The sequence below is a fragment of the Neomonachus schauinslandi genome, chromosome 3, assembly GCF_002201575.2.
Source record: "Neomonachus schauinslandi chromosome 3, ASM220157v2, whole genome shotgun sequence".
NCBI classification, from domain to species: Eukaryota; Metazoa; Chordata; class Mammalia; order Carnivora; family Phocidae; genus Neomonachus; species Neomonachus schauinslandi.
The window spans coordinates 117533168-117550246 of NC_058405.1; the positions used below are offsets into that span (position 1 = coordinate 117533168).

Consider the following 17079-nt stretch of genomic DNA (forward strand, 5'->3'; position numbering starts at 1 on the left):
CCAGATCTGAGATGCTCAGAATGTATCTCAGCTTGGTAATGCAGGTGAGCAAATCTGCTGGTTGGGCATTGCAGGTATGAACTTGATTTGCCAAGATCCATGTGCTGTTTGTTGAAAGTCCTTCCCTCAATCTCCATCACAGTCAGATTCCCAGTGGCCAAATCCCACAGATCCCCTGCAAGATCCTCATGGTGCAAGATCAATGTGGGACCTCCCACAAATTGGCCCACGTTCTGGACAAGGCTGGTTGTCTCTTCTGGGTTATCTTTTTCCATTGTAGGAACCAGAGGCTCACCTCTACCTGTGATGCTCTGCTGGCTTGGGGGAGGGGCAATGTGGTCGGTGTGTAGCCCCTTCTCTTATCCTTCTAGTGCAGTCTGTCATGGTCTCTCAGGTGCACAGGGATGCTTCAGTTTCAGCCCCACATTCTAGGATTCCCTCAATGGTGTCTTGATCTTGAATAGATGTTAGTTGTTCTTCTTGTGAGGGGGCACACAATCAGGATTGACCTCTGCCACTATCTTGGTGATGTTACTCACTTTACTCACTTCTTTACCTCAGCTCTTAGAATTATGCCTCATATGTATAAGGCTTTCATTGAGTATTTATTAAATAAATGAGTGAAAGGATATTTAAAAATACTTGTGCCATGGCAGCACAGATAAGAAGACTTCATTCATTTCGTGGATGTTTATTATGTGTCTACTGTGTTCCAGAGGCATAGTACTTGCTCCTGCGAATGCTTAAGCTTAGTTAGGTGGAGAAACCGACATCAACTAATTACATAATTATAAACAATTGTAAATACTATGAAGGAACAGTCCAGGGTGGCGTATGTTTATATAACAAAATTTTTAACCTAATATGAAAGTTAATAAACCTTTTGAGGAAGCTGCATTTGAGTTAATATCTGAATGATTTGAGTTAATCATGCAAAATCAGGGACACTAAGATGTGCAAAGGTGCCATGATGGTGGTAGCCAGGCTCTTTTAAGAAAATGAAAGGAGGACAGTGTGGATGAACTCTGGGGAGCACTTGGAGGTGGGAGAGATGTGACTGAAATACTGAACCCAGAACTTGTAAAGCTTTGAGTTGTGCTCTATGTTAATAGTTGATATCAAAAAGCAAAATGCATCTAGAGGGAATGGTGTGAGCAAAGGAAAAAGATAAAAAAGAGTCAGTGATACAACACCCTTGTCCTGGGATATAACTGTTCTACCCTGAAATATCGACCTTTCCTAAATCTCTTCTCACACTTTTACTGTGAAGATGTGAAATGTTACACACACACACACACACACACACACACACACACACACACAGAAGTAAGGTATCTATGAAACACTTGTCAACAGTGACAATACAGGTTGTTAAGAATATAAAAAGCTATCTGTCCAACTGAAGCAAACTGAATTGAAAACCATGTCTAAAGTATAAATAATAGAGACTCAAGAATTATAAATACATTAATAATTAAGTAAAAATATTTATTGAATACCTACTTTGCATAAAGGAAATAGAAAGTCTAGTTCTACTTTCAAAAAATCAGCTGAGAATTAAAATTTGTATATGTGAAAAGTATCAAAGCAAATATATGGCTGGCACATAGTTTAAAAGAGAAGTGATGAGCAAGATCTGGGCTTGGTTAAAGATATAAGGCTCTGTAGGGGATCAGATTTTAATTAAATTTTGAAAACAGAAGTAGATGTATATTAATAACTAAATGGAGAGAATGGGAAAGATGTTAATAACAAAGGCACAAAGTCCAACTCACAGAAGTAAGAATTAGTAAAATTTGTGAAGTTAACATACAAATTGGTTTTATGGAAAGACTGTTATAAAAACTAAGTCTGTAATTGAAAGCTACCTTGACAAAATAATTTTAGTGAAGTAGATATTGGACTATGACTTAAAAAGGGAAAAATAATTCAACACCTAGTTAATATTCTAGAGAAACTGCCTTAAAAACTTTGTGAAGCTTGTTATCATTTATATACAAGTATTTGGATGATCTTCAAGTGCAGTGTATCTCTTAAAAATATTGCCTTAAAAAGTTTTTTTTTCTATTTTCAAAGTGTCTTACTTGTTTTATTGAATTATTTCCTAACATCCTACATTTTCATTTTCAAATAATATTGAGGATAAGTAATAATTTTTAAAAATTTTATTTATTTATTTATTTAATTGAGAGAGAGACCAAGCAGGGGGAAGAGCAGAGGGAGAGGGACAAGCAGACTCCACGCTGAGCACAGAGCCTGACATGGGTCTTGATCCCATGACTCTGAGATCACAACCTGAGCTGAAATCAAGAGTCAGATGTCTAACCAACTGAGCCACCCAGGTGCCCCAGTAATAATTTTTGATAAAACATATGCAAAGACTATGTCAAGGACTTTGAAAATAGCAAAATACTGTTCTTTTAGTTGAATTGATTACAAACTGGTTATTCACTAGTATAATGGATATTGTTTTGCTGAGTATCAATTTCGCATCTCATATAATGGTAATATATTTTCTTGTGTTCTAGGATTTGTGTGAAATATTTGACATGTAGTAACCCATTGATTTTACTTAAAATACTATTTTTATAGTGTTATTAACATACTTCTTCTTATCTTTTGAAAAATTTATTTACTCATTTTAGAGAGAGAGAGAGTGTGGGTGGGGCATAGGGAGAGAGAGGGAATCCTCAAGCAGACTCACCTCTGAGTGCAGAGCCTGGCACAATGATCATGACCTGAGCTGAAATCAAGAGTCGGACGCTCAACCTACTGAGTCACCCAGCTGCTTCCCTTCTACTTTTTTTTCATATAAATCATAAGATACTAAGGCTTACCATCTTATTAAGGCTCAGAAGTTAAGTAATGCTTTAGGTTTTTAAGTAAAACATCAAAATTGTACTTGCATCTATAAAAATATGGTGTGACTTATCTTTTTTAAATGTCTCTAACTAATATGTTACTATACATGTAGTAGACAGTTAATCCTTGTGTGATGATTCACTTATCATGCGTCTACTTAAAATGTGGAATAATTACTCTGATATTTTCTGGGAATGCATAAATAAAAAATGCATGACCCAAACCAAATTGCTCATAGGCTACTTGCAAGAAAAATGTGCGAGGGTTATATGATAACATTATCAGTGTCAAAACAGAGTTTGTACAAAATACTGTAGAATTGTGAGGAAGACATGACCAAGTTGGCTTGGTGAAGTCAGGGAGACTTCATCAAATAGGTGCATTTGAACTGCTTTAAAGACTGTATAGGAATTTATCTGAAGGGAAATGGAAGAAAGAACATTTCAGATAGAGGGCTGCCTTATGTAGAAGCTCAGAGATATTTACCATCAGTCATGTGATATGGTAATATTGGTGGCTTGGGGATTTCAGAGGGATAGAGTTTGACCACCAGTCCAGGTGCTAGATCAAGATGGGCCTTAGTTGCCCTGCTATAGAGCTATAGTTTGGTTCACTGAAAAATATAGAGTGACAAGAAAGAGAGTTAGGACCCTATGCAGTGGGCTGGGTAGGAGATGATGAGTAACAGGATAAAGGATAGAAAGAAGTTTGACTAGATGTTAGAGGCTTCTAATGAGGTCAGTTTAGTAGAGTTTTGGTAAATGATTGGATGTGGAGGTGGGTGAAGATGAAGGGGAGTGAAGGATGATTCTCCGGTCTGTCTTGGCTGAGTATTTCAAGGGAACCCTGGGGCTGGAGCAGATAGTGAATTCAGTGCTAGTTATGCTTAATGTGAGGTAACTAGGGGAGATACAGAGTAAGATATCCAGAGGGTAGATGGATAGTCAGGTCTAGCTCTGATATTATCCATTTGGAAGCCATCACTTGGAACAGATTGGATATTAGCTGAGCCTCAGAAAATGAAGTGTCTATGATCAGTACAGGGTAGAAGAGAGGACATTCTGGCCTGACTGGTGACATGTTCTTAGAATGATGAGAAGACAGATATTATTAAATTCAGCATGTGCCGGAATAATGTATAATAAGGATGGATCATGGACCTGTAGGGTGAAACCAAATTATGGAGGAAAGCAATAGAATAATTAAGAGTTGATGTGCTTTTAAATTGAAGGGTCTTTTAGAAAAGGGGAATGACATCACATGATGAAAAAGCTGTTTAAGTACAACTCATCAGGTAGAGGTTGAAGGGGGAGACATTATTACATGTGAGTTTTGGTTGCTGTGGTTAGAAGAGATGGGAGGGGGGTGCGTAATAGCCATGATACAGGAGACTAACAAAATGAATGAAATGGAAATTTATGTTCAAATGATTGATAGTTATATTAGTGATTTGCTTACACTTAACAAATGCCCTTTATTGTTACCATGTTGCTTCTTATCTTTCTTCCACTTAGCCGTGTTTTCCAAGAAAATATTCCTTTGTGACCCTTGTTTTAGTCCATTTGGTCTTTTCTTTCTGTTCTGCTTGACTCTCATCTTTTTCTCTTTGTTTTTGCTGACCTGCTGAGTAGGCAGACAGCTCTGGAGGCAAGTTGTGTTGCTTCAAGAGTAGAAGGGAGAAAAACATGTTCTGCAGTTATGATCTTGCTTTCTTGGCAGGCAGAGAGAAGCAGGCTTTAAATTCTAGTGGAAACAACTGCCTTCAATTCAACGTAGCATTTCTGATGTTACTGTGACTTTAGAACCAAAGACGAAAAAAAGCAATAACAAACAAAAAAGAAACCTAAGTGAAAGCAAAGGAACTGCAGATTGCATTTATCTCTCTCACTGATAAAGACAATGATCCATACACTTTGACTGTCATTGCATTTTTGCCGTCAAAGTCATTGTTTGTTTGTATGTTTGCTTGTCTTTCTGTCTTGTAAATGTGGGGCAAATATTGCAGGGCTATGGATGAGACTGTGATTGCCAATCACTTACCTTAGCTTGTAGACACAAGCAAATTTCAAGTTGGATCTGTCAAGGTGTTTGTTTTTAGGTTTAGCAACTGTGGTGCTTCCTTAGACTGACACCATTCTATTTATTCTCATAACTGTTTTATAGATTTTTAAAAAAAATATCTGACAAACTATTAAAAGTAATCCTCCATGGAAAAGCTCTTAGCAGGTTAAGCCCGTGTCTTCTTAGAAACTATCCTTGCCATATGTTTGGCAGATTATATACTCTCAAATTTTAATGTTGTAGTCTTAATCCCCAATCCCTCAGAATATACCGTATTTGCAAATACAGTCTTTAAAGGGCTGATTAATTTAAAATGAAGCCACAAAGGTGGAGCCTTAATCCACTATGACTGGTGTCCTTATAAGAAGAGGAAGAGACACCAGGGATGTGTACATAGAGGTAGGGCCATCTGAGGACACAGGGAGAAGGCAGCCATTTGCAAACAAAGGAGAGGGGCCTCAGGAAAAACCAGACCTGTCCACACCTTGATCTTGGAGCATTAGCCTCCAGAACTGTAAGAAATACATTTCTGTTATGTAAGCCACCCAGTCTATTGTATTTTGTTATGGCAGTTGTAACAAACTAATACACCATACTTTCTAGTCAGTTTGTATTTTCCCTGAGTGAATTTTTGGTAGCATATAACTTATCTCTGCTGTAATTGAAAGTATGAGGCGTCCTGATGATTCAGTGAACCTTTCTCTTACTCTAACTTGCTTTTACACTTGTAATATTATACCAAGGCTAAGTGCTTTCTGTTCTCATTTTCTTGTTAGTGTGATATGTTTCACTTAGTTGCATTTTTCATTTTTCTAGACATTTTGAGTACATTTGCTAAAGCTGAAATGAGAATCTCAATAAATTAATAAAGAATGATTTAGTGACATCTGCTGTGTGCTTGAGCTTTTATTGATCTTCAAGAATGAAATTTTGAAGTAGAGAGTAATATATCAGGGAATTTTATAGATCTTATTAAATACAATTTTTTAAAAATCTATATCAAAAAGTAGATTCTCTGATCAACGTGAAGACAATATAGTGATGTAGTCAAGAGTCTGATCTGGAGTTAGCAGACTGCTGGTTGAAATCCTGGCTCAGCCTCTTGGACGCTGGGTAATACTGAGCAAGATAATTAATTAAATTAAAGTCTCATTTCTTTATCCATAGAATAATGATAACAATAGTAGTGCCCAAATCATAGGACTCTGATTAATGCTGAGTAAGTTAGTTAATAAAGCAAGCACCTGGTTCATGGTAAATACTCCCTACATCTGAGCCATTATTATTATTATTACTATTATTATTATTTTCTGAATCTTATTGTTTACTAATCTGAAAAACCATTTTGTATTAATATTCATATTAGAACCTTATTATGATATTAATTTCAGTTAGGGTTTCTCACCCTTGGCTCTATTGGTATTTTGGGCTGGATAATTCTTTTTTATTTTATTTTATCTTATTTTATTTTAAAGATTATATTTATTTATTTGACAGAGAGAAAGAGAAGAGCACTAGCGGGGGGTGGGGGGAGAAGCAGCCTCCCTGCTCAGCAGGCTCCCTGCCAAGCAGAGAGCCGGATGTGGGGCTCCATCCTAGGACTCTAGGATCATGACCTGAGCAGAAGGCAGCCGCTTAACTGACTGAGCCACCCAGGCACCCACTTTTTTTTTATTTTAAAGATTTTTAAAATTTATTTTGAGAGAGAGAGAGCACTTGCACACATGAGCGGCGGGGGAGGGGCAGAGAGAGAAGGAGAGGGGGAAGAAGACTCCCCTGAGTGTGGAGTCTGATGCAGCTCAATCCCAGGATCCTGGGATCATAACCTGAGCCAAAGGCAGATGCTTAAGTGACTGAGCTACCCAGACACCCTGAGGGCTGGATAATTCTTTGTTGTGAGATCTTTCCTGTGCATGCAGTATGTTTAGTAGCATCCATAGGCTTTATCTATTAGATTCTGTTAGCAAACACCACGCCCCCCTAGTTATGACATCTAAAAGTGCCCCCAAGCATTGCCAAATGTCTTCTGGGGGACAAAATTGTCTTCAGTTGACAATCACTGAAAACAACTTGATTGACAAACAAAAAGTTGTTTGGGAAAATATTGTATGTATCGCCTGCTTCTTACAGGAGCTAACCTGATGCTCGATTTATTTTGTTAGTGTTGGGATTTTGTAATACAGTTTTTCTTTTAAAATATAATTAAAACGGGTCAGCTGAAATGTAACACATAATTCATTATGGCATAAGGCAAAAACATCTTGGTATGTCTTTTTTTTCTAAAATAATAATATGTAACAATGGAAAAATATAATTGGTTTAAAAATTGATCACATACATTTTAATGAAGATCTGTATTTGGATGAAACAAGTTACACCTACGTCTTACCAGAGCTAACTCAAATATTATCAGCAATGGAAGCAATTACTGCCTGATACTTTTCATGTACTGTAGAGCACTTTGACTAAAGTAGCACTGGGGGCAGGAGAGAGAAATGTAAGCATTCATCGAAGCGTACTGCCATATTTCATTGTTAAATGTGTAGAAAGATGAAGTGTGGGGGTAGTTTTTAAAAGTACCGTAGAGGCACTATTTTGCTAGTGAAATAAAATACATGGCAGTCAAATGAATACCATCCTTCTAAATTACAGTGTAAGTGGAAATTACTGTGGCTCAAAAACCCAATAGAAAGTTAAAAAAAAGTTCAAGTATGTATGTGGGAATCCCAAAGTGTAATGATGTATCAAATCTTGTGTCTGGCATCTCTTTAGGATCAGTCAAAATGATCTGTATCTGTTAATTACCATTCATCAGTCCTTTGCTGCTTAAAAGGTGGGGTGTATCATTATTGATATACTGGTCTGTAAAATAGGCGTGCATATATATATTTAAAGGTGTATATATATATATATATATATATATATATAAAAGTAAATATATATATATACTTAAAGAATAAAGGATTATATATATATATATATATATATATATATATATATATATATATATATACATATATATCATACTACAGTGTAGAAGTCAAGAGCTATAAGTACCAAGTGGATCCAGAATTCCAGGTTTACCAGATATAATGGGGAATGATTATCTTTCTTATTAAAAAAATTGCAATTATAGTAACTTTAAGAGCCTAATGGAGTTTTTCATATGTTTAATAGTTACTATAACAGGTTTTCATGTGAAGAAGTTACATAATCTTTTATTGTCAAGGTAACAAGTGGGAAAAATGGCTTACCTCTTTACTGCTTAGTCTGTAAGAAAAAGTTTTCTTTTGTTGCCACTTTGAAGATGGTATCCCACAGTTTTTGCCATAGGATTTTTTAAACTACATCTTTTGTTTTCATTTTGTTGGATACCATTTCTCTTTGAACAATATGTGCACATCTTTCCAAAATAAAAATATAGCTCTATGTAAATATATATTTTCCTTCCTCAGTTAAGTGTTTATTATTGACTTGGGTAATTATTGTGTCAACATGTTATTTTAAATATACTACCTAAAAATTGGATGCAAAATTTTTAGCAACCCCACTTTCTTTTTCCTTCAATTCGTTTTGTCTTACAGAATCAAAGTTGAGATCAAGAATAGAGAGAAAGAGGGCGCCTGGGTGGCTCAGTTGGTTAAGCGACTGCCTTCGGCTCAGGTCATGATCCTGGAGTCCCGGGATCGAGTCCCACATCGGGCTCCCTGCTCGGCAGGGAGTCTGCTTCTCCCTCTGACCCTCACCACTCTCATGTTCTCTCTCTGTCTCATTCTCTCTCTCAAATAAATAAATAAAATCTTTAAAAAAAAAAAAGAATAGAGAGAAAGAGAAACAAGGTTTTTAAATGTAATAATAATTAACAATTGTATAATTTTACTAAAGGATTTTTTAAAAATTATAATAGTAGGGTGATACAGATGTGGTGAGAAAAAGTGAGCCTTTGGGTGGACAAGGGCTTGGTAGGTGGAGCAGAAGTGGCAGAAGTGGTACTAATCCTAGCTCCCTGGGCTCCAGTGCTGGTGCGCTGTGCTCCATCCCAGGGTCTGCTGGATCAACTTTTCTCACAGTTGTCGCTGAGGAAATGAACTTGGGTTGCCTATTGCAATGTGCACTTCCCTTGGTGGGGTCTTTCAAAGACTGATGAAGACAATCAAAAAGTTTGGAGAATGATGAAACTCTGATCTCTGTTTTTTTTTTTTTTATAAAGCCTTGAGGATCTCTCCTCTGATGCTGAGAAACACAGCAGCCAATTTAGGAGGGAAATGATACTGAAATACGAATCCACATTTAACAGCAAAGTATCAGATATGGTGAGGTGCTCAAAGAGGGAGTATGTGAATAGATTGCTGCTTTCTTTTTAAAGCTTCATAATATCAGGTGATATATACATACACATACGTATATACATACATACATACACATACATACATATACGCACACACATACATATATGTATATATACACATACATGCATACATAAACACATAAGTATATATAAACTATATATATGACATATATGTGACATATATGATATATACTATATATGATATATAGAATATATAGTTTTTATACTGCATATATAGTAGAGAGGAAAGTGAGTTGTGTTAAAATAGTGAAATATTCTAATACTTAATATTTTTGTTATTGCCTTTTCCTACACACTCATCTTTAAAATAATTAATATTCCCTTCAGAAATACTGTCTTTATATTGTACTGTACTAGAAAGTAACAATACATTATTGAAAAACTTAAAGGAAATCACATGTCGTTTGTTTCAGTAACCACAGCTGAGTATTTTATGTCTGCTTCCTACCACAGACACAATATTTGACCCCCGATCCAAGGACATAGGGTTTTATAAACTCCGGAATAGAATATCCTCACGGAAACTTGGGGAGCATGTGTCAGACTGAGGACTGATGCTCAGATAAGAGCCAACAGTAGTTCTAACTCTCAGTAACAGTATCTCTCCTATCATCTCATGAATCAGACATTGTCTGAGTGGAAATCAGAAGATAATGCCAAGGAGACATCAAATGTGCAGAATGTTCTATTCTGTAGAGTAGAACTTGTTAAATTTCATCCCTGTTTAAATCTCAATTACTGAAAGAAGCAAATGGTGAAAAATTACCTCATTCCTTCTTGATGCTGAAGCTTTTAACAATTAATTAATAATGAAGGTTCAAATCAAGTCAGAGAATTTATTTCACTTAATTCATTTCATTAAGCTTTTTCTTTTTAAATAAAATATACATACTCATTGATACAGGTATCATTGGATGGATGGATGTCATTAGGTGTATAGATACAAGAAATTTTCCTTTCTAGGTCAACATATCATAAATTCTACTCCAACATATGAACTATATGCTATTTCTATGTAAACCACATGATTCTCCTATTTAACAGAGTTTCATTCAGTATACTGTCCTATCCTAACTCCAAACTTTCAAAGATCTATTTAGAAATTATTTTCGGGGGCGCCTGGGTGGCTCAGTTGGTTAAGCGACTGCCTTCGGCTCAGGTCATGATCCTGGAGTCCCAGGATCGAGTCCCGCATCGGGCTCCCTGTTCGGCAGGGAGTCTGCTTCTCCCTCTGACCCTCCCCCCTCTCATGCTCTCTCTCTCTATCTCATTCTCTCTCTCAAATAAATAAATAAAATCTTAAAAAAAAAGAAATTATTTTCGTTTGTAAAACACGATATATTTTTCAGTGTTCATGCTTTTTAGCAAAATCAAAGTTAGGATATAAAAGCAAATTGTTTGAATATTTTTTTTTAACTTGTTCTCCTGGTTGTACTAATACCTGACTGCTTGAAAATTTTCATTAATAATTATTGCCTCTTAAATTAAGCCCAAATAAAACCCAAATTCCTAAGCCTCGAGACTTTTAAGGTCCGTAAAGGCAGACAACTTGTGTGTCTTGTCTGTGGCTGATATGATCAGTGCTTGCTGTTGTGCTTGTCTTCTAGTAGGCACACAGGAAATATTTGTAAAAGGATAAATGTTGCAACAAAGCACTGAATTATCTGATCTCAGTCTGCTTTACTGAGCTTATCTCCCATAATTTATCTTCACATATTCTATATTTTAACCCAATTAACTATGTTTCCCTGTTCCCTACATATGCCCCCACTTTCTCCATGTATTTTATGTTACTTCTCCTTAAAATAGCTTGCCCTCATATCTGCAGGTTCCATTTTTCCTATCATTCTAAGAACCACTAGTTCACGTGTACTCTGCTCCTCGGGTTTTTCTAATCTCATTTAGATTTTTTTTTTTTTAATCTTCTAAAAACTCCCTCAGCACTTCATTTGCATTTCTTTTACTAAATTTCTTTCTTTTTTCTTTCGGAGCAGTTACCGAATATATCTCTTCTCCCTTCTTGCAGTGAGTGAGTGTAAGAGCTAGAGAGGGTCATAGCTCCTTTTTCTTCTAAAGCGCCCAGCACAGAACCTTCAGTGTGCTGCTGCGGTTCATTCAATGACTGTTGAGCAAATGGACACATGGCTTCTTTGTTCATGCTTAACTGCAGGATTGATTCTTTTACTTGTCACTTTTCCCCTTAGGTATCTTCCAAACTCCCCACAGCTGATGTTGATTGGCTAGGAATCCAACAGAACTTGGCTCCTAAAGTTACCTGAAGAGTAACTTTTGGTTCCAGGTATATAACAAGATCGAATTTGAATTAGGAGAAAGAATCTTAACTTCTATGACTGGCTTCTCTAAAAACTGATTGAATACATTTGCCTCAGAACTGATGATTCAAAAACAAAAAACCAAAAACCTAATATCTATGCAAAAGCACCTAATACGGTACATGCCAATAGTAGGTGCTCAATAATTGCTCCTGTTTTCCATTTCCTAGTATTATGCCCCTTCACTTTCCTCTTTTCTTACCTTTTCCTTCCTGTCCTCCCTTTTAAAAATAGTAATTTTCTTAAATAAATCTTAATTCCTTTTAAACTTTCAAGCCCTTTTGAAACCTTTTTTTTTTTTAAAGATTTTATTTATTTATTTGAGAGAGAGAGTGAGAGAGAGAAAGAGCACAAGAGGGGGGAGCAGGAGAGGGAGAAGCAGACTCCCTGCTGAGCAGGGAGCCCGATGCGGGACTCGATCCCGGGACTCCAGGATCATGACCTGAGCCGAAGGCAGTCGCTTAACCAACTGAGCCACCCAGGCGCCCCGCTTTTGAAACTTTTGTGACCTGAATTTTATATTATATCAAGTGAGCCTTTTCCATTTAGGGCGTTTGATTTCCCATATGCAAAAACTGGAAGAAAAATCTTTTTGCTTTATGTTGAAAAGCAGAAGACTAACAATAGTGCCTTAAGCTTCCAGGATGAAGTGTATAAATAAAAACTTAAATATAAATAAAAATAATGTATAAAAATATTATTGGTTGGCAATATCTAGATATGCTGCTAGCATTTACCTCCCACATCCTCTTCAGAATGAAGTACGTAGAGAGGTCAGGTATAGACACACATTCATGGTTAATTGATTTTCAAAAAAGATGCAAAAGTGATTCATGGAGAAAGGATAGCCTTTTCAAAAAACAGTTTTAGAACAATTGGGCATCCATATGCAGAATAAATGAGGATTGATGCGTACTTTGCACTATATACAAAAATTAACTCCAAAATGGTTCACAGATCTATATGTAAAATTTAAAACTCTGAGACTCTTAGAAGAAAACATAGTAGAAGTTTTTGTGACCTTGAATTAGGTAAAGCTTTTCTAAATACACTCCAAAGCATGGCCCATAAAATAAAAATACTGTCAAATCAACCTTTATCAAAATATAAAAAAAAAAAAAACCCCTCTGTTCTTCAAAAGACACTGTTAAAAGAATGGAGATATAATCAGCCTACTTGTAGAGAGAAATTGAGATAAAATAATTCCAAATCATATACCTGATGAGGTTCTTTTATTCAGATTATATAAAGGAATCTCAAAACTCAGTAATAATAAAAAAACCCAACAACCCAATTATAAAAAGGACAAACTATTTGAATAGATATTCAGTAAAGAAGATATACAGCAAGTAAATACATTAAAACATGATTAACATCTTTGGCCATTAGGGGAATGCAAATTAAAATCATAATATGACACCACCATATTCCTGCTAAAATGGTTAAGAACTGGGGCACCTGGGTGGCTCAGTCAGTTAAGTGTCCACCTCTTGATCTCAGCTCAGGTTTTAATCTCAGGGTTGTGAGTTCAAGCCCCACACTGGGCTTCACACTGGGTGTGGAACCTACTTAAAATAAAACTTAAAAAAAGTGGTTAACAACAACAACAAAACGATGGTACCAGAGAGAGCAACTTGATCCATACATTGCTAGCGGGATGCAAAATAGTATAGTCACTTAGGAAAATTGTTTGGTTGTTTATTTTAAGGTAAACTTACACTTATTACATGACCCAGCAGTTCCACACTGGGTATTTACCCAAGGAAAGTAAAAACTTATGTTTACCTAAATACATGCATGCAAGCGCTTGTAGCAGCTCTGTTCACTGCAAACAGCAATCACTGCAAACAAGTGTCTTTCAACTGGTGACTGGATACAAACCATTGTATGGTGCATCCATACAATGCAATACTTCTCAGCAACTGAAATGAACTAACTACTGATAAGTGCAATGACATGGATGAATCTCAGATTCATTATGCTAAGTGAGAAAAACTAGACTCAAAGGGCGATAAGCTGTATGTTTCTTTTTATATGACATTCTGGAGAAAGCATAATTATAGAGACAGAAAACAGATCAATGGTTGCCAGGGGAAGGGAATAGAGGGTGGGATTTTCCACAAAAGGGCACAAGGAAATCTTATGGGATGATGGAACTATTTTATGTCTTGATTATGGTAGTAGTTATATAGTTGTGTGTGTTTTCCAGAACTCATAGAACAATACATTAAAAAGGGTGACTTTGGTATGTTAGAATTATTATTATTATTTTTAAAGATTTTATTTATTTATTTGACAGAGAGAGAGACAGCAGGAGAGGGAACACAAGCAGGGGGAGTGGGAGAGGGAGAAGCAGGCTCCCCGCGGAACAGGGAGCCCGATACGGGGCTCGATCCCAGGACTCCGGGATCATGACCCGAGCCAAAGGCAGACACCCAATGACTGAGCCACCCAGGTGCCCCTAGAATTATTTTATATGTTGATTTTGATGGTGGTTACATGGTTGTAACTCACAGGACTGTACATCAAAAACAGTGAAATTTACTGAATGTAAATTATGCTGAGGGTGCCTGGGTGACTTAGTTGGTTAAGCTTCTGACTCTTGATTTTGGCTTAGGTCATGATATCAGGGTCCTGGGATCAAGTCCCGCATCAGTCTCCACGCTCAGCACATTCTTCTCCCAGCCTACAGCATGTATGTCCTTGGGCAAATCACTTAACTACTTAACTACTTTGTACCACAGTTTCTCAAAATAGTTGTACTGATAGTTCTTATCCCATAGGATCATTATTAAATAATGCATGTACATAACAGTGTTTAGCACATAATTACTCAATACATTTAGCTTGTTTTTACTTAAAACATTTTCTGTTTCTATAGGAGTATCTTGCCTCACAGGCTGAGACAGTTACCATATCTAACATTTTTGCATTAGTGCATTTAGATCCTGTGTTAAACAGTAGAGTGGATATTTGTAGGTAATGGAAAACTTGTAAAGGGGTTTAGGTAATTTGTGGCTTTGTGGCTTAGGTTTTAAATAAGTAGAATTTAAAGAAATCTATAGTTTGAATCTGGGCTAACAATGGATGAAAGGTCAGTGTTGAGAGTTGTTTTGATATAAATGCCCTTTTTTTGCTTATTTCTTTTTCTGAGTTTCCTTTCCTTATAGAAACTGATAGTGCATCTGTCCCACTATGTTTTCTATGGTGATAAATACATTTAATAGAATTGAGAGATTTCCTATTATTTTACTTACAGATAAACACCAGGCTCTGGACATTTAACTTTGTCCTTTTATCACTTTTTGCCTGAGGAGCTCTGATTTATTTACTTTCCCTTTATTTTATACTCAATATTATTCTCCTTTACTTTTACTCTCTACATAGGAGTACAGTTCATTTTTTTTGCATGGAACTTTAAAAAAATTTTAATTCCAGTGTAATTAACATACAGTGTTATATTAGTTTCAGCATACAATGTAGTGACTCAAAAAAGCTATACATTACTCAGTGCTCATCGTGATAAATTAACCTTAATCCCCTTCACCTATTTCACCCATCCCCCCACTGCCTCTCTTCTAACCATGTAACCATCAGTAACCCTCAGTTTGTTCTCTATATTTAAGAGTCTGTTTTTTTTTGTCTAGTTTTTAGTTTGTTCATTTGTTTCTTAAATCCCCCATATGAGTGAAATCATTTGATATTTGTCTTTCTCTCACTGACTGATTTCACTTAGCTTAATACCCTCTAAATTCATCCATGTTGTTATAAAAGACATGGAACATTTTTTCCAAATAGATTCATTTTTAATATTTTTTTTTAATCTATATGATGCTGAGGAAGTTTTCCATATAGGATTGTTTCCTTTTTACGGTACAGGTTCAGTTCTTTTTTCTTTTTTTTTGTTTCCCTACCCACCCATTCCACCTCATCCCCTGCCCCAAATATTTCTTAGGCTTGTTCCTTAATTTTTTCCAAATTTTTTCTGAACAAGTGTACTGTTAATTTCAAATAATCCATTTTTATTTTCATGCTCTGAAGTGATATTCTCTGCCTCTGTTACTATCTACTTGCAGAGCAAAGATGGAAAATCTTGTGATAACATGATTATAAACTCCACCATTAAAGTTACTGCCAACTGATTACTTATTCTAGTGTTTAAGAAATTTATTCATAGGGGCGCCTGGGTGGCTCAGTCAGTTAGTCGGACTCTTGATTTCAGCTCAGGTCGTGATCTCAGGGTCATGAGATCCAGCCCCATGCTTGGGATTCTCTTTTTCACTCTCCCTGCTGTTCCTTGTTTGCGCGTGCACAAGCACGCTCTTTCTCTCTCTCTCTAAAAAAAAGAAAGAGATGCCCTCCATGCTATTCCTTATGTTCCACAAATAAGTGAAACCATATGATAATTGACTTTCTCTGCTTGACTTATTTCACTTAGCATAATCTCCTCCAGGAAGGGAAAAATGAGGGGAGGGGATTGGAGGGAGGGATGAACCATGAGAGACTATGGACTCTGAGAAATAGGGTTTTAGAGGGGAGGGGGCAGGGGGATTGGTTAGCCCGGTGATAGGTATTAAAGAGGGCACGTACTGCATGGAGCACTGGGTGTTATACGAAAACAATGGATCGTGAATCACTACATCAAAAACCAATGATGTATGGTGACTAACATAACACAATAAAAATAAAAAAAAAAAAAGAGAGAGAGAGAAAAAAATAAATTTATTCAAGAAATATTTTGCTTTTGCTTTTCTCTTAAGAAACCTATGTTAAATAGGAAAAAAAATGTTCACTTCCATGTTAAAAAATTAAGTGAGCAGGCATATGCATAATCCCTCAGAAATTATCTTTCTGTGTACAAATATTCAAAAAGTAGTTTCCTCCTTTCTTTACTGATTCCTTTCTTGGCAGACAGGAGCATGGGTCCTTATTCTTTCATTAGTAACATTCTTTGAGCAATGTATGTTAGTAGTGAACATTGCAACTTGTAGGTAGGAGGGAAAAAAATCAAGTTGACAACAAAATTATTGGTAGAAGTATTTTCATAGGAAGTTTGAAGTGAAAATGACATCCAAAATAAAATATCTAAAAAATTAGAAATTATGAGCACACCTTAAAGTGGTCTTTAAATATTCTGTATGACTTCAGTGCACTGCATGACATATTCAGTGTCTAATTATGTTGGTAAAATATGATGTGGGACATAACTTTGTTAAAAGTAAAAAAATTCCTATTGTAACTTTGCATATGTATGACAAATTACTCCCTTTAGGCAAAATTAATTGGAGGTTTGATCAAGGATCTAGACTCTCCAGTTCACTAAATCCCACATAATTATTTCTCTTCTCATATGATTTCCCTCATAAATAGGGATTTTTGTCATATAATGTTTTATTTTGCTACTTAGCTTATGTAGCTATAGCTATCACTTGGAAGCAGCAGTTCTCTCTCTGA

The 17079-nt window shown here is 36.1% G+C and overlaps 1 protein-coding gene across 2 annotated transcripts in view; it reads left to right on the top strand.

Moving 5' to 3' along the window:
- GALNT13 (polypeptide N-acetylgalactosaminyltransferase 13) overlaps positions 1-17079 on the top strand; it is a 547381-nt gene that overhangs the window by 158250 nt on the left and 372052 nt on the right. The window contains exon 3 of one of the 2 annotated variants that reach the window (XM_021702904.1): positions 171-191. The exons of the other annotated variant lie outside the window; for it this stretch is intronic. Within the exon in view, the coding sequence (XP_021558579.1) occupies positions 171-191 (21 nt within the window). The remainder of the gene's footprint in view (positions 1-170; positions 192-17079) is intronic. 2 annotated transcript variants of the gene reach the window in all.